Raw genomic sequence first — 25868 nt, 5'->3', positions numbered from 1 at the left:
TCAGCGTAAGTAGTGTTACACCCTTGCTAAGCACTGACTCCAAATGTGTTCAGCATGTCCCAAGCAAATTCAAGCCACTTCACTTCAACGAAAACTAAAGTCTATAATAAGACACTGCCTTCAAATACCATTTTTGCAAGTATGTATGACTACAAGCATTTATAACTAATATCCTTGGCTGCTTGCACAGCCCTCAGTACATCCCCCCCCCCCTCCAATTGATTTTTTTTCAATTGCCTGGTTGTTCAGAGATAGAGTCAACTCTTGATAATTCGAAGTTGCTTAATTAGAAGTAGTAATGCTCTGCTCCTGGCAATTTTACGTGCAACTCAATGGAAGAAATCGCTCGTAATTCAAAGCTAAAACCCATTATATTGGTTAATTGGAAGTTATTTTGAATAGGAAGCATCGAGATGACCGTCATTTCTCGATAAAATTCAAAATCTTAATCGTCATAACACCACCGTGCTCTGCACTATGTCAGCACCACCACAACTGAGGCAGAACACAGTCGATAAAGCGGCGGTTCGGTTGAAACTCACGCCAGCCTCATCAACTTTGTTGCGCACAGTGCGAGCAGTTTGTGTGGTGGATGCATCAGGCTTAGATTTTAGCGATAATTCTCAACTGTCAGGGCAACCCGTGTCGTACGCTCGAAATGGCAATGACAGTCGAGATTCTGAACAAAATCAAGAAGGGAGATTTGTTGTGGACTAATAACAATGCTGTTCTTGTGCTTTTCGTTTCACTGGAAATTGTTAATTTGGAAGATTTTTGCAGTCCACGAGGAGTTCATGTTAATGGGAGTCGACTGTATCTACCGCTCTTTCCAAGCCCAGTAAACTGACTGTTGATTTCATAATGCAAAAAAAAAAAAAAAAGAGTACTCAGGTTCTAAAAAATTGCTGTTAATGTACACAGAGCATATAAATGTCAATATTATGCCTCAACTGTTGGCCGCTTTTTAAAGCACAGCATTATACGAAAAACTAGTTTTATCAGTACAGTTCAATGTCTTGTGTATATAGCTTAGTATGTCTTAGGATGTCTTAGTATAAGCTATAGTACTTAAACAACAAAAAAATCCTTGCATCCAATCACTAATATTTGAACAAAATTAAATGCCACGACAAGGATTTATCACCACAGCCACGATGCCATCAGTGCCAGTGGACTTCCTTGAATTCATAAAAACACTGTAGCGCCCCTAAAACCCATAGCCACAAAGCCTTTTCCCTATATGCCATCAGTACATAAAAGAGATATGCACTATGTAGAAAAACAACAAAATGCAAAAGTAGCATTACTGAAGGCAAGAACTGACTGCACTATGATTGATGAACCCACGAAATGAACCTTCCCTCCATCCTTAAAGAACAGTTTCTAAAAAATGCTAAGACCAACACATTTAGCTGGACACGGACTCTGGGAAGAACCATGCAAGTTAGCTCAAAGCAATACTCGTTCATTTCGCAGCTGAGCTGAACAGTGCTTTCCCTAATTTCATTTTTGTGCGGGTAAAATACTCGATACCCTTTACTGAAGTGCGAAAGTGCATGGCCCATGCTACTTGCAAGCTTTCCTGCCAATCTTCGTTAACCCAGGCGAAAATATAAGCTAGTCTTCCGCTGAGCTGGTCCCAACTGGAAATCAACTGGTCCACAGCTTATGTGCATGACTTAAATAATAACGCTACAGTGAGCTTCAGCAGATGCTGCGGCAGATACTGGCTGCCAGCTGCTTACACATATCATTCCTTATTTATGAGTGGCACCAACAAAATGGAAAATCTTTTAACTACAACTGGCCCAAAACAAATACAGGGGCTCAATCTTCTTTGCCGCCTTGAGATACATGTACTCAAAGTGCTAGAAATGCGGGTGCAGCATTACGTAGTGCAGCGTAATGCTGTGTTGCTCACCTTCGATGAGACAGGTAACTCCTGTAAGCACTGGGAGACAGGGGAGCTTCATATGAGCTGGAACAAAGAAGGCCACAATAAAAACCACAGAAGCTACTACCAAGAGGACAAGCAATCATATGCACAAAATAAAACAAACCCTGGGAACTTACTTAGCTTTCTGGAGATATGGCATCACTGGCTCTTCGTCAGCGAGGGCTTGCACCATGGGCCAGCTAAACCGATGTTCCGAGAGAACCGGTTCTGCAACAAAACCACAGGATAAAGAAAACTGGCCGGCCTTCACAACTGTGAGTGATAAATTGCACACTATGGGAAACAATGCAGAGAGGGCTTATGAAGAGACTGACAATGTTGAAGTAGGGCTCAGCCCATTTGCAGCCCCCTGCATGCATGTTCATGATGCCTGTTTCACAAGACCTCCAAAAAGAGTCCTCATCCTCCTCACTGCCCACACAAAAAGAAGACATGAAGCCAGCAGTCCAAGAGGTCTCCATGCCTTATGTGACAGCCACATGACAGCCACATGATTACTTTTGTTTCCTACTCATCAAACCCAAGGACGACATGCCAGTGGAGCAAAAGAATGCTGCGGACCTTCCTCCCGGAAGCTGTCGAGGTCCAGTGGAGGGATGTTGTCCTTGCTCAGGGTGTTGGGTGTGTTGGGCACCGAGCCATCTCTGTCCTCCGGACTGGCGACAGCCTCGCGCCCACAGCTGGCCAACCCAAATGGCTTTTCAACGTCACCCACAGGCCGGTCCACGGAGGCCTTGTCCGTCACCATGGGCTGTGCATCCTGGTACTGGACATCCTGCAAGTGCCGCTGCAGCCAGAAAATGCGAGACATCAGGGACCATTTCTCTAGTCAGGAGCCATGAAACGTCCCCCTGTGCTCGAGTTTGGTGCGGTGGCAATGACTTGGTGCACTTCCTTTGGCCTCTGGGCCACCAACAACAGAGACTGCGCCACAGGACCACAGTGCAAGTTTTGTCTGATTCAATGCTCTCTGTCCACAAAATACAGATGCATCCAAAACATGCTGCCTGCATTTCAGCATCTGTGGATAACTGTGGTTCATCACTGCGGGCTTTAGCAGAAGGAGAGTGACGGAAGCACATTCATCCTGGGCACTGTAGGGGTTGAACTTCAATCCTCCCCTTCTACAAGCTCGTCTATCCCATAAGAAGTAAGAATTTTTAATTTCCAATAAAACTTGTCTATTCCATAACCAACAATATTTCAGTATTTCTTAATTCTTAACTAAAGTTATCCAATCCAGAACAAACAAACATATATTTCAGGTAGAAACTACATATGGGACAGGGCTTAGTAACACTTTTACAATGATTATAATCCCTAGAAAATTTACCGGTCTGCCGCCCAAACAAGGAACAGTATGTCGTGGTTTGAATGAAAACGGCCTGACAAGGTACCCTAACTGCCTACCTGCAGTGCCCCGTTCCCGCAATTAGTGCGTTTGCCACTAAGACATCATTTAAGAATTGAACAGCCATTGTCAATTTTTTTTTCCATTTAAATTTGTTGTATTGTGTTTTCCTGCTGAAATAAGTTTTTCTTGTTATTCTGAAGAGTATAAAAAGTACCACTAGCTGCTTCACAGCGGCGGTGCTAAGAATGACGCCCCAATACAGCTGCGCCAGCCATTAAAGTATGTTGGTCAGTAAAATAAGTAATGAACCATTGCAATGCTGCCATAATATTGAATTTAAAAGGGCTTTCTTGAACAGCAATGTCTAGTGACAAAAAAACAACTTTTGCTTGAAAAGTTGCTCACACACCGAATCCCATAACTGCCCACTTGGGGGCAACCCTCCAAAGCTAAATGTTGCTTAGCCTCAGTGAAGGTTTGGGACCCTATCCCAAGACATCATAAATTCACCGTGAATTGTGAACTAACCAGAAGCCTTGACTGATTGGCTTTCAACTTTGGTCACGTGTTTCCGGCTGATAAAGTGGTTGTGTTCATGATGTGTTCATGATAAAGTGGTTCATGATGTTTACTGGCACAGGTTCTGAAGTTTGCCTTATTTCTCTTTACTGAAAGCGCATAATTCTTGGCCGGAAAAAAAGTACTAGACGAAATGCAGCGGACATGACAACGTAGGCCTGTCTTTGTTATTCAACAAAAATATGACTTCTAGGTCACACTATCTCTTTGATTGGCTGAGAAGACATGACGTAATATAAACAGTTGGCGGGAACGTTTATGTCACATGTTGGCAACTTCAGCCCGTGTAGAAGTGACGTGATGCTACGTAACAGCTTGCAAATGGCGGCTGCCGTCGCCATAAAATAGGGCAAAAAATTTCACCGACCTTTGGCATTGTAAAATGCCTATGAATTTGCAGCAGGTGCAGTTTCGCAAAACGCGCAGTTTAAAACTGTTTTCTAGCGAAGGAAATAACTGTTCTGAGTGTTCCTAAGTTAGTGTTAATGGAGCCTAAAAATAATGTCCTGTACTTTGTTCTTGCGTTTGGCAATAAAACAGTGATTATTTGTTTGGCGAACAGCAACATAAGAGGGGAGTACAAGCCTCTCCTTACAAAGAACCCAACGCACAGCATTTGTCCACACTCCTCTAGTAAACTGGTGGGTCACATGATCAAATCAGAGAAAAATAACTAAGCAAACTGATTGTTTTATTCATTAATCAGCTGATTGTGCTCGAGCTTGACGAATGAGTGAACCAGCGGCATTAGTATGCTCTGCCATTATCAGGCGCAGCGCTTCGCTGTCTTTGCCGCTTCGCTGTCTTTGCCGTGTCATACAACCAATGGTCACGGCTGCTTTTTCTGTAATCACGCTTGTAAGATAGCAGCAGACGCTAGTATGGTGGTGGTGACGGTCGGGATGGTGATAACGCAACAAAGCTTGCATTGAAGCAGAAACTTGAACTATGATACTAAAAGCGATTGAAAGAAAGAAAGAAATAGATACCACATAAAAGATTGTGTGACATTATCTTGCTTAACACATGCCTTTCGCTCGCTTTTGTAGCTTTTGTATCAATGTTACTTGACCACTTTGTGGTGTTGACACCAATTTTAACCTTAATATTTCTCTTGCCAGCCTCAGCTTCCGTCCTAATTTTTATACGACATACCAAGTGTTTTTACGCCGTCTATGCGCAATATGTGATAGCTTTGTTGCAACCTTTATAAGCTAAGCATCAAATTACACGGCATGTCGTCATAGCTATACCTGCACACGTCACTGATTGCTTAACTTTTGCTTACGCAAAAAAACATAGCAAATTTACCGTGAATTTGTGAAGTAAATAGGGGCCTTGAATAGGGGCCTTGAATAGGGGCCTTGTGAATAGGGGCCTTGTGTGTGAATAGGGGCCTTGGCTAACATCTTACAGCTCACTGCAGCGTCGCCAATTTTCATGCAAAAAATACATGGCAAGCAAGTCAAGGGTCCCTACTGAATTACGAAACAACAGAAAATAAAATTGATTACTGCAATAGAGCACATTCAAGGCTAACATACATATTTCGGTGTACTGTGCGAAAGAGACTAAGAACAACACAGGTTTCATTACATGAGGAAAAGCAAGTTGCTGAGACAAAGCACAGCTGAAATGTGTTCTTTTCGTGTCAGTCCCCTTGGCTCATTTCTCAGAAAATGAAATTCCTAGCTGCATGCTTCAGTATTTCAGCATACATTAAAACAGTAACCACCCTCCCTCTTTTGTTTGCTTTTAAATGGCAGAGTACATGCATGAAAGTGCATTCTAACATTTGTCACCCCTGCATCGGGGTAGGAAAAAATTGTCGAATTGCCTGCTAGGGAATGGTAAATTGCTCTCTGGACAATAGTGTTGCATACATGAAATGCTAGCCTCAGCAATGTTTTCCCTAATGGTTTTATACTATTTGCTTAGCTTTATGGCTAAACATTTTTTTCCACAACACAGTTGCTAAGCAAGCAAATTGCTTACTACATTTGGATTGGATTGGTTTGGCGATTTGACCCATCCAATTCAATCAAAACCCCGTCTCCCCTCCCTTCCTCTTCAGCTCTTCTTCCCTCTCACACTTTCCCTCCTTCACTGTGCTTTGGTGTGAACACTGGTGAACACTCAAAGTGTTTACCAGTGCTCCCTCTGCTTCTCTGTTGGTGAGAGCTGACCAACCACAAGCGGACAACCCCGAATTGCTTCCCGAGCATGGCCCAAGAACATTTCATGTTAAAAAAGATTCACTGCCACTGACCGGATTAGGCCGATCCACGCTCCGGCAAGCCTCGTGCCACTCCTGCGAGCTATCTGGGCAAGGGCTAGAGGGCGTCTCGATTTCGCGCCTCTTGGGTTGTGGTGGGTGCGGGCTCAAGTCCCGGTTTGGGTCCTCCCCTGGGGCCCCCGGCCGGCCACTGCCTCCCGACACCATCTGCCACAGGGCAACACTCGTCACAACCATGGCCCCCGCAAAAGGGGGGGGAAAAAAAAAAAAAAAAAAAGCACCTTTTCCTCTCGCAAATTAGGTGGTCAAACTAGGGCGTGAGGTTAAACAAAAAGTCCACCAAGGATTCTCTCTCCTTGCCCACTTTGCTGTTTAATCAGCACTAATCACCGCTGCATTAATTTGACTTGCCCACAAATGTGCTGCAAATAAAAGAAAAAGTACTTCAAAGTCCCCAGTACAGCATGTGAGCAAGTTGCCCCTTGCACAACCATGCTGTCGCTAACATGCAGGCATCTAAGAGTCTGCTGCTATAAACTAAAAAATAAAACAGGGCAACAGCTGCCCACTCAAACTACACAAGAAGGTGCCTTTTATAATACAAATAAAAACAAAGCAATGGAAAAACCTAATTTGGTCGTTTCAGTTGAAAAAAATGTCTAGCCATCCCAAAAGAACATTCGTCAAAGATACAGTCAGTATATTGATTTTTTACTACAGAGTCTACAGATATTGTTATATTTATTTGAATCAAAACCAACACTTCTTTTTGTTTAAAGTGCTGTATAAGGCTGGTTCAGTGCTCATCGAAATCCGGAAGATGGCCCACAGTTAGTGCAGCCTCGAGGATCTGCATTGTAGCTACTGCTACTATGTGCGGTTGTAGCGAATACAAGTGCAGCAAACAGGCCACTATTTTGACCACACTCAGTGTTCTGAATTGGCTCAGCAGTAGTGCAGCGGTTGTGCAAGTTCACTACCAACGTAATGGCACCAAGTAGGCGGAGTCGTTACAGTGTCAGGGGATCTTCAAGCAGTGCTCAAAGTGACAGCACAAAGTGCATGGTGAAAAGGGTACACATGTATAAAATATACACAAGCAGCACCAACACCTACATTACCCTGCCCCTCCTAAATAGGCTGGTCACAAGCAGGACCTTGGTGATCCCAACATACTGCCCACTACTGGTTCTGTCCTCGCAGGCAAGCAATTTTGCCGCAATGATGGGAGATTAACAGAATAGGCAATGCTTCTAATACTCTGAAGCATAACTCTCAGAAGAAATGTTCAAATTTGTCAGGCTCAATTAGACTACAGTACATGCTCGGCAGACCTTACGGAGCTTATGAAAGAAGCTTTCAAATGTTTTTTGACGATAGCCTGAAAGGGCCTGAGCATCGAGGTTCCTTTGAAAATGAAAGGCCACAAATGGGCATCAATGTCCTCGCGTGTGCGACCACTGCTGGGTGCTCGGATGGCAGTGCGGTGCGCCCCTCGGGTTCCCACCGCAGCCGCGCAAGTTGCTCACCGAGGAGTAACCCTGCGCTGCTTCCAGCGTGGTCACTTCCTCGTGGCTGCTGCACCGGCGGGAGGCCAGCTCGGGCTCCACACGGAGGCCAGCAGCCGGCCTCTCCTCCGAGCTCGACCGGGGAGCCACGGGGTCTTCACCAGAGATCCTGCGCTCCTTGCGTTTGCAGCTGCGACTCTGCACCGGGGCCCCGCCAGAGCCTCCTGCACAGGGCATCCGCACACGTCTGCCTTAACTGCCATGGCATGACACCTTGAAACATGAAAATTAAAAATACTCCACAACACGGTTATATACTACTGTTATCACAAGAGCCACCAGTACAAGGTTTCACACAATTTTTCTTCCCCGCCCCCCCTTCCCCCCCTCCTAAAGGATCGAATTTCTGTTCCATTGTGATGGCGTTAGACTATGACAATGCTTTCCCAACCAGGTTTACTGAACACCGATGCCCAGCCACATTCAGAAGCCTTGGCACTCTTGGGCACGTCCCACTCTCTAGTATACAGCTTGGTGTTGGTACAAAACTTGCCTTTACACTGGTAATTTGGCCATCTGTGCAAGCACCGCATGAGCTTGCAAATAGTCGCACACTTGACAATTTGTTTCCATTCAGTCTCAACAGTAATGAGTGCGATAATGCTGGGCTTGTAGGTTAAACAGTGACAATTGTAGCTCAGTGACAGTGGTAGCTCATCAGTTAGTATTGTTTTCTCCTACCCCGATCTGTGCCTTTCTACAATAGATTCATATGTTTAAAGTGTGTCAGGAATTTCCCGTGCCTCATTTACAAAGTGTCCTTATCATTTTGGCACTTGCCGCCCAAAAAATTTTTTTGGTACCATTGTTTATACACACTTCGTAACAGAAGGTTTAATCGCACTTTTTTATTGGCATTTTGCATTTGTATTTTCAAACTTAAAACCGAGGTTTCAAGTATTTATCATTACATATAAGCATGTTTATTTACCTCCATTATCTTATAACACAGTGACCTAATACTCACTTCAGACAAAAGGAAATAAAACTATAAGAAACAGGCATTTTTCTTCATGTTACAGAAAGCGTTAACTGAGCCACAAGTGCACGCTAGCTTATACAGATGGTATTACTTGTGAACTGAAAGTATGATGCCTTCCTTACCCAGCAGTATTTGTGACACCAGATTTGACACACTGCAGTTATTGTACAGCTGCACCGTTTCAATTGTGAATGCACCCAGATTCAGATAACTTGCATGCTCAATTTCTTTTTGTAATACCACAATCTTAGCATTACGTAAAAAATTGAAACAATATTTCAACAGATCAAACTTTTCGCAGTTGCATATAAACCCATTTCTATGGCACTCTGGCTCACTGGCAGGCCTGACATGCAAATCCCTGTTGCATAGGTGGCAGTGGCAAGGCTTTTACAGCCCAATTTCTGGGCTTTCAACTTTGCTCAAGTGAGAGAGCTGGCAACAGGAAACTTATCACTATAACAACAACAAAAAAAGATGGCTAGCAAAGGTATTCTAGGGCTGCTAAAGTCACCAGTAAAATTACGTTAATACAATTTTTCTGCGACTAGCCAAGCTGTTCTACACAGAAAATTCATTTCCAGAATTGTTCCAATTCTTTCAAGCAACAAACATGTAGAAACTCATTGGTACACACTTTTCAGGAGACTGCCAGCAAAACTGAGCAATATGCAAATGCATAGCACCAAAGCATATTCTACTGAACTACACAAGTCATAGTCAATAAGGAAAGTAGGTGTGGAAATCCACTGTACACATGTAAAACTAAAACAAGGACTCCATTATTTACTCACCTTCTTTGGTCACCCTGTATATAACAGCCTGGCTGCAACGGTCATCAATCAAGCTGAAAATAAAAAGGGTGAGGGAGGAAAAGAGCTTTACTAGCAGAAACAGAGGCATAAAGCAGTATCAAAAGCTCAGAAAGAATTTCAGATCAAAAATTTTTTCTCGAAGGTTCAAAAAGAGACACAAATTAATAAGCATTTTTAAAAGAATTGGTGTTTCACACAGACTACCTACACAGCTTCCAACAATACAAGTGCAGTGCCTCGCGTACAGCGACCGTGGTAAAATAATCTTCTCTAGAAATTAAGGTAGTCTGCCATCTGGTCCAGTTTACCTATACAATGGTGTATTGTGGCAGAGATGAAAGCTATCAGACGAACAGGACACCGGTTAACTGCAGTACTCTATCACTGCACTCGCTGCCAGGGTTGCCAGGTCTGGCTATTTGTCGCCAAACTGTCGACTTTTCGAGACTCGTGGCGACTGGAATTTCAGTGTGGAGACTTGGCTACTTCTTGGCTCTTCAGAGTATTGGTGATTTCAGGTACTAGCAGGCCCTTGCGACACCCACTTTCCCCAAAAAGGGCCTCATATGACCTTTCAGTGCATTTCACTCATCGAGACAGATTTAACAGAACAGAACAAACTTTTAGGCACATATGACATTTATCTGGCAAAGTCTAAAATAGGACCCAACTAATCAGTCACTAACTATAACACACCAGTGTATAGTGCTACTTACCGGCACAAATTGAAATTTGCCATGCTCTTTTTAATATTCGGCACCTGATATCGTATGAACAGCGTCAAAGCCTTCAAGCAACGCTGTAGTTCAAGGTGTATTGCTTCAGTAGTTTATGGGAGCTTTACATTTTATGCAGAGTGGTGGGAAGTGTGTGACGATGTATAATAGGCACAGGAATGCAAAAAGGGCAGCGAAACTGGTAGAACATGCTGTGCAGCAAATGCCCATCCTAACTTACTGATATTCTTTGAATACTTTATCTAAACTTGCATCTTTTAGTTTTTTTGTGGGCAGTAGTCAATCGCTGTTGCTTTCCCGCACCAGAGCAAACTATGAAAATTTGTGATTAGATTTCTACTTTTCAAAATTTCCGCAGTTTTTCAGCGAAGGTAGTGAAAACTACTTACTAGCATTGCTCTGCTGAAAATGGCATCTTTTCTGGCTCCTTTTGAAACATTCACTTTAAGGTGGAGACTTTTTCGGCTACTTTCAGCAATTTCCTGGCGACTTTTCTTTCCGAGGACCTGGCAACCCTGCTCGCCACATTTGCCACTGACATTTTGAAGGACTAAATTGTTGTTTTCGCAGATTTTTCTGTCTTAATTCTTTGGTTTCTTGCTTTTTGTGGCTCGGACAAGTTTTTCTAAGAATTTAAACATGAAAAAGCAGCATCATTTACTGAAAACAGATGAGCCATGGAGTTGACACTACTGTTTTCTTTTACCTTTGTAATGTCTAGAAAAACTTGTTCAGGCAAGAAAAAGCAACAAGCCAGAGAAGAAAGACAGAAAAAGCTATGAAAACAATAATTTAGTTTTTAAAAAATGCCCCAATGGCAAACATAGCAAGTGCAATGACAGGGCACTACAAGCGACCCTTACGCTGGCCACCCAGTGGCTTCCATCCCGAAAGAGACATGGCTGAGGGCCCCGGAGCAGGTACGTTTTTAGGGACCATAATGGAATGCCTGAAAAAATTGTCCAGAGAGGGCACCACTCACCTGTCAATCATGAGAGTGGGCACTTCACTAAGTGTATCCTGTTTTAGTGCCAGCATGGCTTCATCCAAGGGAGGGATGACGACAGTGAGAGGCTGCATGGATGCCGCACTGATGCCCGAAATCTAAAATGTTGAAAGAAAGGAAAACAAATTTTTTAAAATGCTATGTTCAACTTGGCATTGTCTTATACAGACAAAGAGCTAAATCATTGCTGCGCTATCCTTCAGAAAAGCCATAGAATTCATGCCACAGTTTTGTTGACCGATTCAAGGGCTCTATCCCAATTAGAAATAGGAGCATACGTAGCATTTCAAAACCAGAACGAAAAAACTCGTGTTCTATTCTTGTAAAGAAAAAAAAACTGCACCTAGTTAAAATTTCAGTGCAGCCTTCGTCAAAGACTTTCAAGCCATTGCGGTTTTCACTGAAGTAATATAAATCTGGCAAAATTTTTTTGTATGGTAACTTGCATATGTTCAACAACTGACCAATAGCAAATAAAAATTATACCTGCACTCATTCAGAGGTCAAGCTCTCCCTCCACGTTTATTTTTTTTTTTTTATTTGTGTCGATCCCTCAAACACTGAAGTTAAAGGGGCCATGAAGACAAAATTCAAGTTTGGTTCATTCGGAAGATTGCCTTGTTTCAATAACACTAACATCCCTATTAGTGCAAACTTCCCTAAAATAGGCTGTATAATGAGGAAAACAGAGAATAAGCATGCGACACCCCATCTACTTTTCGCACTGAACTCATGACGTATTATGGGAAGCTGACTGCTCGTTGGTGCTCCAGTTTACATCTTACTCCGTGGCCAGGAGCAAATCTGGCAAAAGAGGGCAAGTGCGAACAGCGACCTCTGAGTGGTATTGTGGCGGCACCTATGAAGGTGGAAAGTAAACAAAAGGTAAGAGAGGACACCTTTCACCGCTCATAGCAGGCACGTCCTCGCTGATGTCTTGAAACGCATGATTTAGCGCGCAAATTAAAATTTTGGGTTAAGATATTTAACTTCTCTGAGAACAAAGCATCGTTTGCTGCTAAACAACCCCTGGGGGAACTATAAAATCCCAAATCTTTCGAATAAGACGAACTTGTATTTTGTCTTCATGGCCCCTCCAATTTGCGGAAATGCAATCAATTGTGGCTGCATTGTGTCATTGACTCATTTTATACTGCAGCGATTACTGCATAGATATAAATGGCTGACAATGTGATTTGACGCCACAACAGTCTTCAACATTTCACACACAGGCTACCCATCACACAAGCTAGCAGCAACCTGGCTGAAAACCGACGACACGTCCGGCTTGGTCGACTTACCACCCTCCTGCTGCATTTAGCGCTGGTGCTGGCGGTGCTACTCTGAACACTCATGGAAGTGTCGGCCGTGCACGAGAGCTCTGCATCACCTTCAAATATGGAGTGATAGTGGTCGATGAAGTACGTCACCACCTGGTTGGTGACAGCTTGCTCCTTCAGGCCTTGCAGGTCTTCCGCAAACCTAGTGAGGCAGAGTCGGGAAGAATGCCACTTCGCTTACAGCATCCAGAAGCCTTCTCCAGCCTACCTTACGTCAACTAGCCAAGGCTTCATAACCGGCAAAAGCTTGTGGCTCGCCAAACAACAATGTCTTGAACAGCTTCAACAATTTGCGGTCAGGCACCTTGCCCATTAAGCCATCCGACAAGGTGGTCCAGCCAAGTGCCGCCACGTGCAGTTAGGGCAAGGATTCCATTTCGTTTTCACGGCACTGCTCGTGTAAGCTCTTCGGAAATGCTTCGAGACAAGTTCCATTTCGCTTTAATTTAGCATGACAGGACAGCACAGGTGGCAGCGCACACACTGCATTTTGGTGCCAAGGTTGTGCACGGTAATCACTCAACTGCAGGCTCAACGAAGCTGAAGACAATTTGGGTCAAGGAGAGAACTGTATTTCTCCTTGAGACGACCTGAAAACGACTTCTGAGTAGCTGCTAGTTCGGGGAGTCTGGGCCAGAACCACACAGTAGGGTTCGTACAGTATGAATTCCCAGTGCGAATCGGGCTAGAAGTAAAATCCCACAGGCCCTAATAGCATTAGCAAGGGTTGCACGATTTGCAGCGACCAAGTGTAGAAAAAACAGCGCAGTAGAAGGATAACCACAAGCGCTGTGTTACAATTAGTCCAAGTTTTCTGCGCTGTTTTTTCTAGCAATGAGTACCCAACTAGCCCAAAGTCAAGCCTTAGTCCCGAAACACAAACCCTGGTCTGCAGACTAGAGAATGCTATAAGAATTATATATATTAGGAAGGTATCACTGAAGAACCAAAGAAAAAAGTGCGCTTCACGTACAGCAGTGATTTTTTTTGTTGTGGGGCCGAAATAAGAGAATTGATTGATGATTGATTGTGAGGTTTAACGTGCCGACACAACGCAGGCGATGAGACGTGCCGTAGTGGAGGGCTCCGGATTAATTTTGACCACCTGGGGATCTTTAACGTGCGCCGAAATCTCGTACACACGGGCGTTTTTGCTTTTCACCTCCATCAGAAAAGCGGCCGCTGCGGTCAGGAATCGAACCCACGACCTCGTGCTCAGCAGCGCAACGCCTTAGCCACTGAGCCACCGCGGCGGGTCGAAATAAGAGAAACAGCTGCAGACCAAGACCCACCTGAAGAGGTTTGGTCCGAAGACAATGCCCAGGGCGCTCGGGGTCATGCGTGTATGCTCCTCCAGCTGTGCCACCCGGCTCAGGAAATGGCAGAGGTACTTGAGCACCGCAAAGTTGTTCGCCGGCAACTGCTCCACCAGGCACTTGAGGCGTCGCGTACACTCCCCTCTGTCATGCACTGTGGCTGCACACAGACCGAGGTCCACGCATAGTTGAGTGCAACTCCTGCAACCACCTTCATTACAAAAAACAAAAACATTCCAACTTTTGGCGAATTGCCTGTGTTCCACAGCTCGCACAAATGTTCAAACAGAGACCACATGATCTGCAAACACCAGATGTGAAATGCAGTTTTAGGTTCCCCACCCGAGTTTTAATTGAGACAGGACATGGTGACTGGTGTTTTATATAAAACACCAGTGCATGCTACGATTTAGTTCCATTTAGACGACCACCGAAGTTGAAATTATTTGGAAGCACACTACAACAGGAAGCCTTAAGGGCTTAGCGAGTTGATCCCAGATTTTCCCGTGCCACAATCTACAAACACAGGGTTCTTTACCCTCTTCCTCGCCATCTTCAAACACACAATTTTGTATCAATCTTCATCTGGAGAATGAAGACGACAAGATGGAGCGAGCGACTCAGTGGTTGATGCTTCCCTTACATCTGCGCAGTGCCCCCACTGAATGACATGCCACTCCCCTGACTTACTTTGGACAGCGTCCAGGAATGCCCGGTGCATCTTTGCTGGCACCAGAGGCTCGGGCAGCTCACGAAAGAGCAGCTTGAGCAGGGCGGCAGCCACTGCTACGTCCCCTTCTGCCTCCAAGGGCGCATCACCCGACTGGTCAAAGCTCCAGCGCAGCTTGTCAACCAGGCGTGCGTTGCCGCTCACACGAAACAGGCCCTCCTGGGCCATGCCTACGACAAGGCACACACTTCAGGTTCCAAGCCACTCATGCTGGCAGGCTATTACAGTTCCCCACCCCACATGCTTTCTGTGAAAGAGGAAGAAGCTAAGCTGGGCCGAGCTCAATTTTGAAGCAGATGAGTCCAACTGCACTGCCGTAGATATGCACCAAACTGTTACAATGTTAACTGCAGGCATGGCTGCTGGAGAAGCTCAGACTTTTCGCATTCCTGCATAGCTCAATACAATCCCACTCTTTGGCCAACCAGCTGGGCAAACTCAATGAGGAAAGAGGTCTGCAGCAAATAAATTACTTCTTTCAACCCCACCGGCACCAATGCAGAAGCCCCTACTTTATATGGTACTTAATTATTTTGGCAGGATGTGACATAAAAAGCCACGTTTCTTTGTCATACTCTGATCGACTCAGCTGCTTTAAAATGTATCCACCTCGTTCACGGTATCCAGGTGATTGCAAGAATGCATTACTGACACAAAATTTTCATGTCACGTTTTTTTTTCGCGACACCTACTAGCCCACTGATCACAGAATGGCAAATTAGATGGTCGACAGCAGCGTAAATAATTATTTACAGCCTCGTTTATTCGTTCCAGTTTTGGTTTCAACTAAACGAACACCGAGGCGGCCACCATTAAAGGATGGCGCTCCCGACGTCCCCGTTCTTGTCACACCACTGCCTGTACAGACACGCTCTCGCGCGCACCAGGACCGGCCGTGGTCTCCACCATCTCCACGCCACAGGCAGCATGACGTCAGTCCCAAAACCGTGACGTGATACACACGGCGAAACAGCGCGCGCCAACCGCACCCAACGCGTTGGCCACATCCCGGGAGCCCTCACGTCAGCGGTTTGGTGCCAGAAGAAGCAGACGCCGTCATGCTGATGGCGATGGCAAAAGGGTATCAGTTCTGAGCTTTTTCGTGCATGCGAAGATAAAAATGGATTTAAAATAAGTTATGCTGAACGGTTACTGTTAAAACTTGCAGGGAGATATCTCCATATACAAAGGAAGCCTTTTACATAGTTATCTCAGCTTTGAAATTTCATGTCAGTACTCCTTTAAACAACAATTCGCAAAACCAATATTGCTAACTCTCCTGTCAGACCCAGACCACAATCTCCACCAGTCCCCATGGATGGATCCACATCAGTCTGATAGGATACCTTCTCAGCATATTTTGTGTCAATACGACCAGTTCACATTACAGTGGAACTTCATTCGTCATATCTGGTGGGGAAGCCAAAATGCTACACAACACCACAGCACGGGCTTCGGCAGAATTCCATCTTGAGGGGGGCAAACCCGTTACATCGCGGGGGGGAGTGCCCCTTTTCCACCTTCCTGCCAACGCCCATGGACAACAGCACAAATGCTCACTCGGTGCTCGACACAATTGCTTTTTAATCATAAGCAAGTAAGTACTCTGTAAATAGGGCTCAGTGTTTTTTGGATAAACCCCCAAAAAAAGCTGATAAACGCTGATTACAGATCGTCAGAGCTGGGCTTGAGAATGTCCGATGACTTATCAGGACCACTGGGCATTTGAACTTGTCGGCGATAAGTGCAAACAGCCACCATTCCCGCGGAAGGGGTTCCAGCACAGTTTAAAAAAGGAGAGTTGCCTTATCTGCCCTGTTCTGGTACTGTGTTCACATCGGGTATCGAGATGTGCAGCTTAAACTGCACTGTGCATACGAGACCTATCCGCTTATTTTGAAACTGACGACATGAGCCGGCTCATTAGTGATTTTGTGAACTATCTGAGGTATGAAATCACTAACTCGGGTGAACCCCCATTGTTATGAAAACTTTGCACTGTGCAGGGCTTTCTCGATGCGTGCTGAGGCTTCTTGCACTCCCTGTTTCTAACAGAAACATTGAAAGGGCATTTGCAAAGCTTGGAGCCATCAGTCAAAAAGAGCGTGGTACCTTAAGTGCCAGACAATTAAAATGCATTTCGCGCGTTCTCAAGTACATGTTGGTATTCAAATATCATTTCATCTAAGATTCTGGAGCATTGCTAGCACAGCAAAAGTGAACTCCTAATTTTGGAAAATTGATGATTTACAAGAAAAACTCCAACAAACACGGGATTGTCGCTAAAATATAAATTCCAAAAAACGCCGTCCAAACATCAGAGAGAAAGTAAACTCTGAAAACACGGTGCCCTACCAATAACGTACAGCGGCACAAGCCAATCCTGAAGACGTGGTAGTCAGCCCAACTGGCTAGTGTGCCAATGGACAAACTAGACTTCCAGTACTTGTGAAACATGGCTAGACCAGCAATGGCAAGCATTTTTGTGGCATTGGTTGTACTGCATCACTCAGGAGCAGCCAATGGCAGCATTTGCTCCCCAAATGTAGGGCTGGATATTTTGGTGCCTTGCTCCGCTGGACGAGCCCTTTACCCTACAGCACTCACGGAAGCCAACATGACATGACACAGGCAAGACGAGGCAGCCACGCACCAGTGTTCTCAATGTACTGGCAGAGGCGGACCACGACAAATGGCACCGAGCCCTGCTGGGACAGGGAGTCCAGCGGTGCACCGAAGATGCCAAGTGCCAGGGTGCCCGACTTGCGGCGAGACAGTGGCGAGCCGAGTAGCCTGCGCACTCGGTCCATGCGGCTCTCTCCGCACACTTCCAGACTCTGAAACAGGGGGCAGGGACAGCTCTCACTGAGTGCACGTGGGTTGGCAACGTATCCTTTCAAAATGGACTCGACAAATCTGCGGTAAAGATGAACCCATGCTTCTGCACTGGACACACTGCAAAACGACATCTCTTTAAGCTTAGCTCCCAATGATAAGAGCAGATTCATCCAGTCCCTTTGCGACTGTCTTTACAGTTTACAAAAGACTACTATATTGTGCAGGTATGGGAATACTTCAAACGTCCAGTATCTACTACTGGACTCGACGATGCTACACACTTGCACACCCGCAGCCAATCTTTGAAGCTAGTTTTTCAAATTCAAACAACTGCTTTCACAGGTTCTAAAAACTGCACGCATCAATACAATGAAGCAGTATGAGAAACAGACCTGAAACGTTACAAGCATGGGACTTAAACAACGCATAATTCCTTCATTTTGCAAAGGCTAACACCATTATGCTGAGCTTTAACAAATGTCAGAGCTAAATGTCACCCAGTCGACACAGGGGCTGTTTCGCTTGGATCAAAAAAAAAAAAAAAATGCATACAACTTTAAATATACAGTTGCTTCTTCTGTGCTGTTCCAGCATTCAAGCTGGAGTTTCGTGCACTCGCGTTATGTTCGGGCTATAAGACGTGTCACAGTAGAGCGCTAAGAGTTAATTTAGATCCCCTGGGGATCTATAGTGTGCCACAATCTTTTACACTTTGCCCCCCGCTCCTCTTCCATTTTTTGCATCCATCAGGAAAACTCATGCTCAGCAGACGCACATCGTAACCACTGAGCCAGTATGATAGACCAAATTAAAAGCAACGATGAAAAGGCATCGATGGTATGACCAACCAGCCAGTATGCAGAAGCCTCTACTAGCCTGTTGATGCACTATATCCTGGCAAGAAATTTTTCACGCTTGGAATAATATTGCTTGCAATGTGATTCGGGGCCACTTTAATCACAGTGCAAACATAAAAACCACAAGGAAAAGAAAATTGCAGTTACATTAACTCACCTGGTTAGCTGAGGTCATTTCAGCAACTGTGACGTCTGTGCAAAAAGTGGGCTTGCGCATCCTCAAGCTGTGACGTTACACCAACAGGCCAGCCTGGCAGTCGCCGTCCACTGCACCTGACTTTGACGGGAAACAAAACCAGAGGTCAAGCTACACTACATACAAACACCTCCTTCACTTGGCCTTTTCTACGAGCCTGGCTCATATCCCAGGCGAAAAAAACAATTTGAGGCCCAACTGGACTTGTCGAAAACACGATTGGGCCAAATGGAACCATTTGCATTTTCAAATGGTTCCATTTGAACCAATTGTGTTTTCGGCAGGTCCAAATGGTCCTCCAATTGTTTTTTTTTTTTTCGCCTGGGATAAACGTCAGGTTTTCTTCAATGAGCTTACAATTCATCTTCCTTCTGCTGCTCACCGCTTCAACACACTTGACAGCCAAGGCTTGCTTGAGGGCTACATCCTAACCCCTACTACAGTGTCAAGCAGTTCCAGAACCTCCTGAACACAAAAAAGCTAGCGCACTAAAACAAACAATTAAGAGGCAAATTAGATTATGGATGTGTGCTGAACATCCAGCAGTTAACATGTTATTGTAATGTGGTCCTGTCATTCCTTCCTGATGCTTGTGTCTTCGTGACAGCAGCTGAATGCGCAAGCACGGCTCCCAATTCCTTAAACTGCGGCAATTGGCAACGCTACCACTGGGCCGAACTGGCTGCCTATGGTCCCATGAGAGCAGCCACGAAGTGATGCAAGAGTGGCCCATGAATAAGGTCACATTCATTGGCACAATTCACTTCAATGTGTGGAAGGAGCCAGTTCTATCTGGCAGAGCTCCAGCCTGATGGAGATACGGAGCACCTCCCACACACTTTCCCCAAACAAAGCAGCCGGCCTAAACCTGGCTGCCGCCCTCTGGGGCCCGTGCCATGGGCATTTCGAGACGGCTATGCAGGCATCACAAGGCAGCAAGCAGCGGGCTGCATGTGATCTATGATGAGATTCTTTTGCATCGTAGATGACAGCGTTAATTTCGTTAGTAACAGTATTAATACTACCAGTTCATGCTACCGGTGTTATTCATAGCTCTCTGCTCATGCCATGGTGACCAGAAGAGAAATAGTTGCAGATGATAAATGCTAACTAGCTTAAAGACTATGATAGCAGTGACAGGTGGATGCGACAGGTGTGTTATAACTGTGCCCTTTGGGAAGTCTAATTACCATAAAATGGTCCCTGGATATTGCCCTCGTGACAACAGTAATAACCTGTACTCCAGGATATGATTACAGTGCCCAGTAATTCAGCAATTTACACTTCTGCAAGGGCATTCAGTTTACTTGCCATTGAGGGATTTTTTTTTTTCCAACAAGCTGACCAGTAATCTCTATTTGTGTCCAAAACACAGTTGCTAAAAATATCCGAAATTCAATTCCTTTTAGAGGTGAACTTTGTACAAAAGCCCTCCCAAGGCTGTTTTCAGTGTGAACCCCGTGCGCTAAGCGAAAGCTCAGGCTCACTGCAACGTGTGGCATTGTCCAAGCAGTGGGTCCACACAGACTGCAGACAAGGATTGACGACAACGAGATGACAAAGCCATGCAACACAGGAAGCATGAAAAGTTGCCCCTTTGGTCACAAGGCAATGATAACTCGGAAAATTCTGCCATTAGGAACAATAACCAAAACCAGTTTGCGGTACAGGCCAGCCATAACTGAAAGTTCAAATTGGCACTTGGCAGCCAAAGCTTCGCTTGGCTATGAGAGATGCCAGAGTGGAAGGCTAAACACTAGTTTAGACCAACTGGAGATCTTCAATGCGCTTCGAAATTTTCGACACATGGTCGTTTTCCTTTTATAACCACCAGAAATACAGCCATTACCACAAAGTATCAATCTTGTGTTATCGCGTACCCCAGCAGCACACCTCAGCCACTGGGTCACCATGGTAAATACCCACTGCAACTGGCTAGATCAGTTCTCTATGGATCCTGAACTGGGACACTTGTGACTACGAAATCAACTTTCTCCATGTGAGGACGTAGTATGTATGTGTGTGTGTGCGTGCCCGTCTGTGTTTGTAATATATATATATATATATATATATATATATATATATATATATACACACACACCCAAGGATGCGGGTTCGATTCGCGGTCGTGGCGGCTGCTTTTCTGATGGAAGCGAAAAGGGAAAACGCCTGTGTTTGAGATTTCGGCACACATTGAAGATCTCCTGGTGGTCAAAATTAATCCAGAGCCCTCCACTATGGTGTGCCTCATCAGCTGTGTAGCATCGGCACGTTAAACGTTAAAAGTTTATAATCAATCAAACCAAATAATATGTGTGTGTGTGTATAATTTGGCTATATTGATTATGAAGTTTTAACATTTAACACGCTGTTGCTACACAGCTGATGAGGCGCACCATAGTGGGGGACTCTGGAATTATATATATATAAACTTGAACTTGTGTTTCAAGGAAACACAAGTTTAAAAATGTTAACTTCACTAACCATAGTAAACAAAAAGCCTAACCATTCCCCTATGCCTCCTTTGGCATTGTAGACTGCCGGCCTTATATATATATATATATATATAGTATAAAAAGCCACATGAAAACATTGCAAATGTTAAGTTTTGAAAAAGGCAAAATACAAAACTCATTTTATCAATAATACAGTAGACTCTCGATAAACGAAACTTCAAGGGACCGAAAAAATTAGTTCCGTTTAACAGGAGTTCTGTTTACCACGATCAATGTATGAAAGCGCAAATTTATGTGCGTACACACTATCAATACCATTTCATGGAACTCGAAGCATCAGAAGGTGAATGCAGCTCAGTTTTTCAGAAACCATGAAAACTAAAAGAGGTTTAGGCACAGCACTCACAAAGTTAATTTTGCAACAATGAGTCCCTGAGCATCAAATGCATCAAATATGTTTGAGTCCTTGCAACGGCATCTTCACGGAGGCTAGAGGCCTCAACTTCGCGAGTGCTTACGAGCCACCGAATGTAGAAGACGGCAACGCGGTAATGAAGCGCGAATACCACCACGATGGCACGAACGAGGCAATAGGAGCAGAGCCCCGTAATCTCGGCGTCTTAAATCGAGACCATACGACTGGAACAAGAACTGCGATGATGCATTCGTTGCACTAACACGGCTTACCCCTTACGAGACGAGGCTTACGAGGAGGGAGGGAAAAAAAACAATCACGAAACAGCCGGAACCGTAAAAAGCTGATTCTCATGCCAATTGGTTTCACAAGAAGTTCCATTTCTGGTTCCGTTTAAATGGGGACGTGGAAACTTTAGTTCCGATTACCGAGAGTTTTTTTACGTTATCTGAATACAAAACCAACCAACTTACTGGCTACTGTTCCATTTAAGCAGCAATTCCGTTTAAGCGATTTCCGTTTATCGAGATTCTACTGTACAATGGAAGCAAATTTATGAAATTGCAGCTATTTGCTGGATTTATTTTTAAGCTTTGTCATTGCCTTTTCATTTTATCTTTTCCATGCACTTTGAGAAAAGCAGGGTGGGCATTTTTCTTTTTTGCGACCATTATCTTTCAGAAGAAATTAATCCTTAAGGTAGCAATTCATTCCTGTTGGTTTATTTTTGGCTAAACGTTTTCACCTAGCCATCTTTATTTTAATGCAGCCCTTCAAGCCAGGACTGTAGCACTAGACACACTCAGTTGGAAGTGCAAATGGAAGTGGTTGAATCCAGCGAATTTTGGTTAGCATTCAAAACTAAAAATTTTGCAATTATTTAGACCTGTCACCCTGTTAGTCTTTGATATTCCTGTCATCATACGTTTTCGTCTCACACAGCGCTATCATAATGTTCAAGATGTTCAAGCACCAACTAGCCCACTTCAAAGCTTTGCTGAAATCAGGCTGTTTTTACGTAGGATTACTGCATCAAAATGTTAACTTCTTCAAATTGAAAATAGTAACAACCAAACAAAAAAAAAATGTCTGGAGTACTGCATACTATGCAATTTCTATGCAAGGCATATGACCACAGTTCAAGGTCAATCTGATGCTGGCACTTCTAAGGGCATTGCCCACGAAATTCCTGAAAGATGGTCAGAATCTTTCAAGAACTTCGACATTTTACGATGAATTTACATGAAGATATAACTACCTGCTGCACCTAAAATACAAATCTCTAAAGAACAGTATTGCGTCAAGTATGGAACATACGGTCAATTTGGCACACCACAAACTGTTTGGGTGACTTCTAATGTTTCACTTGTGTGACAACGGAAACTACCGACAGAATAGGTGCGCAGTGCTTGCAGACTGTGCACAACACAACTTCCCATTCTGAACTCCCCTTTCCCCTTGCCTCCAACTCCACATCTTTCCCCCGCGCAGTCAGACTAACAGTTGGAGTGCCTACCTCACCCAGATTGGCTCGACTTTCCTGCACTTCTCATTGTCGCACTGTCTGGCCTCTTGGCTGTGGCCCTTGCCACCTGCCCATTTTTCCCAACAAGCACAAGACTACGGTGATGCAACAACCTAAATTTTTGAGCAACTCCCACTAGTTAGGAAAATGGCGCCAAAAAGAATGAAGCAGGGAATGAATGATGCAAGTTTGAATTCCTGAAAAACTGATTTCAATGCAACAAGGAAACTGGTATGGATTAGTGACGCCATTAATCGTTTTGATATGCCCTGACCCTTAACCACAACATTCAAGGGCCAAGAGCACACTGGAGGCAGCAAAGACCGCAGTACTCACAGGTTTGGGTGATGATGCTATGAAGACGAGGTGACGAATAACGGAGCACAGGAACACAACACACTTGGTGAAGCACAACAGATGAGTGAGTTACATGGCAACACTGAGACGGTCGCAGTAGTCCCCTTCCTATGGCTGCTTGAGAAAACGGCAGGAGACCAGCCGCAGTGACAGCATTCGTGTCACGGTCAACGCTGGTTTAGACCCTAGTGGCTGCTAGGGACTTGTGCTGCTTACGCCTTGTACGCCGTCACCTCGACTGGGCAGCAGCACTTAGGCACACTGAACGCTCCTGCAAATAGAGAAGACAAAAAGGGCATCTTGACACTCGTTCTTCTTCTACTCACCCAGCATTTCATTCTATCAACCCGAACTCTCAAAACGAACCAAAAGATTCCCAATAAATTATCACAAGAGTGGCTCAAGCATGGAGGAAAGTCAAGATAAACTTTTTAAGACAAATCTGACCTGAAAACTTCGTAGATCTAGTTTAATGACTGCAACTGACTGTACAAACAGACGCCAAAAAAACGCTCTTTTTTTTTTTGTCTGATGGCCCCTGCATAAGATTAGGAAGCAAGTGCACTTTTCTCTCGCGTCGGCAGCTTACAAGGGGCTTGAGAAGGAGTGAAGAGAGTCCACTCAGAGTCAATCAAAGTGTTTACGCCTAGAGCACGAGGCCCAATTTCCTCTTTCGTTCAACCGGGCACATTAAAGGACGCCCATGTGTGCACTCGCGACGGCGAAAGCAGCCCGTCGACGGCAGCAACAAAGCCGAGGGTCTGGCACCAGTTAGGCAACCAACGAATCGATGCTAACTGCTCGCGAAATGCGCGCACGTCGCGCCCGCCCCTCTCTGCCCACGTCCCCCTCTCCCCGGAGTGCCGGAGCCGAGAGCGTGAAACAAAAAAAGGTCGAACAGAACGCACTCGTACGTTCTCCAGCCGGCAATAACCAGCGCGAGAAAGGCGCGAAGAAAGCGCCGGCAGCGATGCCACTACGCAGCAGCAGCGGCGGCCAAGTTGTCCCTTCTCGCAGTAACCACGCTCTAAAGCACAAGACGAAATACGCCCACGTAACACGCTTGCATTCGAGATGAGACAGCGCTACGTCTCCACTACATACACTGTAAACGCTACAGCTACACGGCAGACAATTGTTCCAGAGCTTGCGTCAGCGGCCGTTCCTAGCGGCTGCTGGCACAACAGCTACCGTGGAAGTGCCGTGGGCGCAGCCGGCGACGCCCGGACCTGGCGTGGGCCGACGTGCTGCCGAAGGACGTCATCGGCCGCCGTTTCGCGCGTATCGGAACAGCCTCCTGCTGACCTCCCCGCACAGGTTTCGCACCACATAATATGCTAAGACGAGGCAGATCTGCTCCGTGCATGCTTGTCAAATGCTCACTGTTGATGAGATGGCCGTGCGTGCACGTGTCCGCCATTTTCGCGCTGTTTTGACCACGTTATCGGCCCCTTCAATGCGCGTTCTGTCAAGTGACCCTCGTTTGGCTCGCCATGTTGGCTCGCCAAAAATGACAAGCGCTTGTCTGTCATTTTTAACAGACCTTTCGCGCTCCAGATGTGCCATAACTCGCTCAAAAGCTTGCATCAATTAGCGTACAGCGACGGGTAGCAACAGAGTCGTATTATTTGGTGTAAACGTGATAAAACCTACGGTGAGAGGCCACTCGCCATCAGGCCGATACAAAGGGGATAAGTAACTCAACATGGGGAGGGCAGCGAGCTGTAGCGTCACCTCGAGATATGGATTGGCGCCGGCAGACCTCGCGACTACGAGAAAGCATCGCACTCTTGCCTCCGTTTCGCGGTAGGAGACTCGCCAGAAGTGGCGCCCATCCCAATTCAAGCAGATACCCTGCGTGCTCAGGAAAAAAAAAAAAAAAAACGGAAGAATCCGCACCGCACAAACTCAACTTACATCTATCTGCTGAGACATTTTTTTCGCAGGCGTGGCAATGGACACACGGAGGGCCGCATACGTAACAGCGCTTGCGGCCGCCGACTTCACTCCGAGATTACGCTTCACCTCAGAATGGCACTTAAGTGTAATGCCAGATAACGTACGAGAGCAACGGCCGAGAAAATACGCTTCACAAAGCCGGTTTCACCGAACAATGGAGCCATTAACGAGGCCGGGTTAATTGTTTTAGTGGGGAAGCATTATCCAATATATTTGTGGTTCAAGTGCGCGCATAAAATCGTGATTACGTTCCTCTAAGCGACGTCATTCCATCACTTGCAAAATCCCGTGTAATGAAGAGAGGACGCACTCAAAGGCCTGTAGATTATCTCGCGTCAAAGTACGCAGAACAGATGTTTTAGGCGCGCATTACTATGCGAAAATAAACGCAATTCTTCTCACGCGTTAAAAGTGAAAATCGCGAGTTCGCAGTAATTGGACCAAGGTCTTATTGTTCTCGGCGCGGCAATCATGGCCACTGCGCCAACCTCCTATATACCGCTGATTTTGCGGTGCGACTGCAAGGGTTTCACTGGCAAGTTCTACTAGAGTAAAAAAAAAATGTATATATTCAGGGGGCACAACACCGACGCGCCTTGTTTTGTAAATTTTGCTTCATGGAAACAGTGCACGCGCCACTAATAT

General features: G+C 45.3%; 1 protein-coding gene across 4 annotated transcripts in view; it reads right to left on the bottom strand.

Moving 5' to 3' along the window:
- Nucleotides 1-25868, bottom strand: part of LOC144154963 (protein FAM13A) — a 140332-nt gene that overhangs the window by 15928 nt on the left and 98536 nt on the right. For 3 of the 4 annotated variants that reach the window (XM_077686120.1, XM_077686122.1, XM_077686119.1), the window contains exons 2-14: nt 23244-23535; nt 18473-18592; nt 17274-17457; nt 14581-14790; nt 13867-14101; nt 12536-12716; nt 11211-11332; nt 9471-9523; nt 7656-7858; nt 6160-6333; nt 2519-2744; nt 2074-2164; nt 1922-1978 (exon numbers count right to left, since the gene is read on the bottom strand). In XM_077686120.1, the coding sequence (XP_077542246.1) occupies nt 1922-1978; nt 2074-2164; nt 2519-2744; nt 6160-6333; nt 7656-7858; nt 9471-9523; nt 11211-11332; nt 12536-12716; nt 13867-14101; nt 14581-14790; nt 17274-17457; nt 18473-18532 (1796 nt within the window). In that variant the 5' untranslated portion in view covers nt 18533-18592; nt 23244-23535. The remainder of the gene's footprint in view (nt 1-1921; nt 1979-2073; nt 2165-2518; nt 2745-6159; nt 6334-7655; nt 7859-9470; nt 9524-11210; nt 11333-12535; nt 12717-13866; nt 14102-14580; nt 14791-17273; nt 17458-18472; nt 18593-23243; nt 23536-25868) is intronic. The other variant, XM_077686121.1, reaches the window with a different exon arrangement.

Source organism: Haemaphysalis longicornis, unplaced genomic scaffold (genome assembly GCF_048455015.1).
Source record: "Haemaphysalis longicornis isolate Haplotype H1 unplaced genomic scaffold, Haemaphysalis longicornis Haplotype H1 scaffold_1, whole genome shotgun sequence".
Lineage (NCBI taxonomy): Eukaryota > Metazoa > Arthropoda > Arachnida > Ixodida > Ixodidae > Haemaphysalis > Haemaphysalis longicornis.
This window is presented reverse-complemented; position numbering and strand designations above follow the sequence as displayed.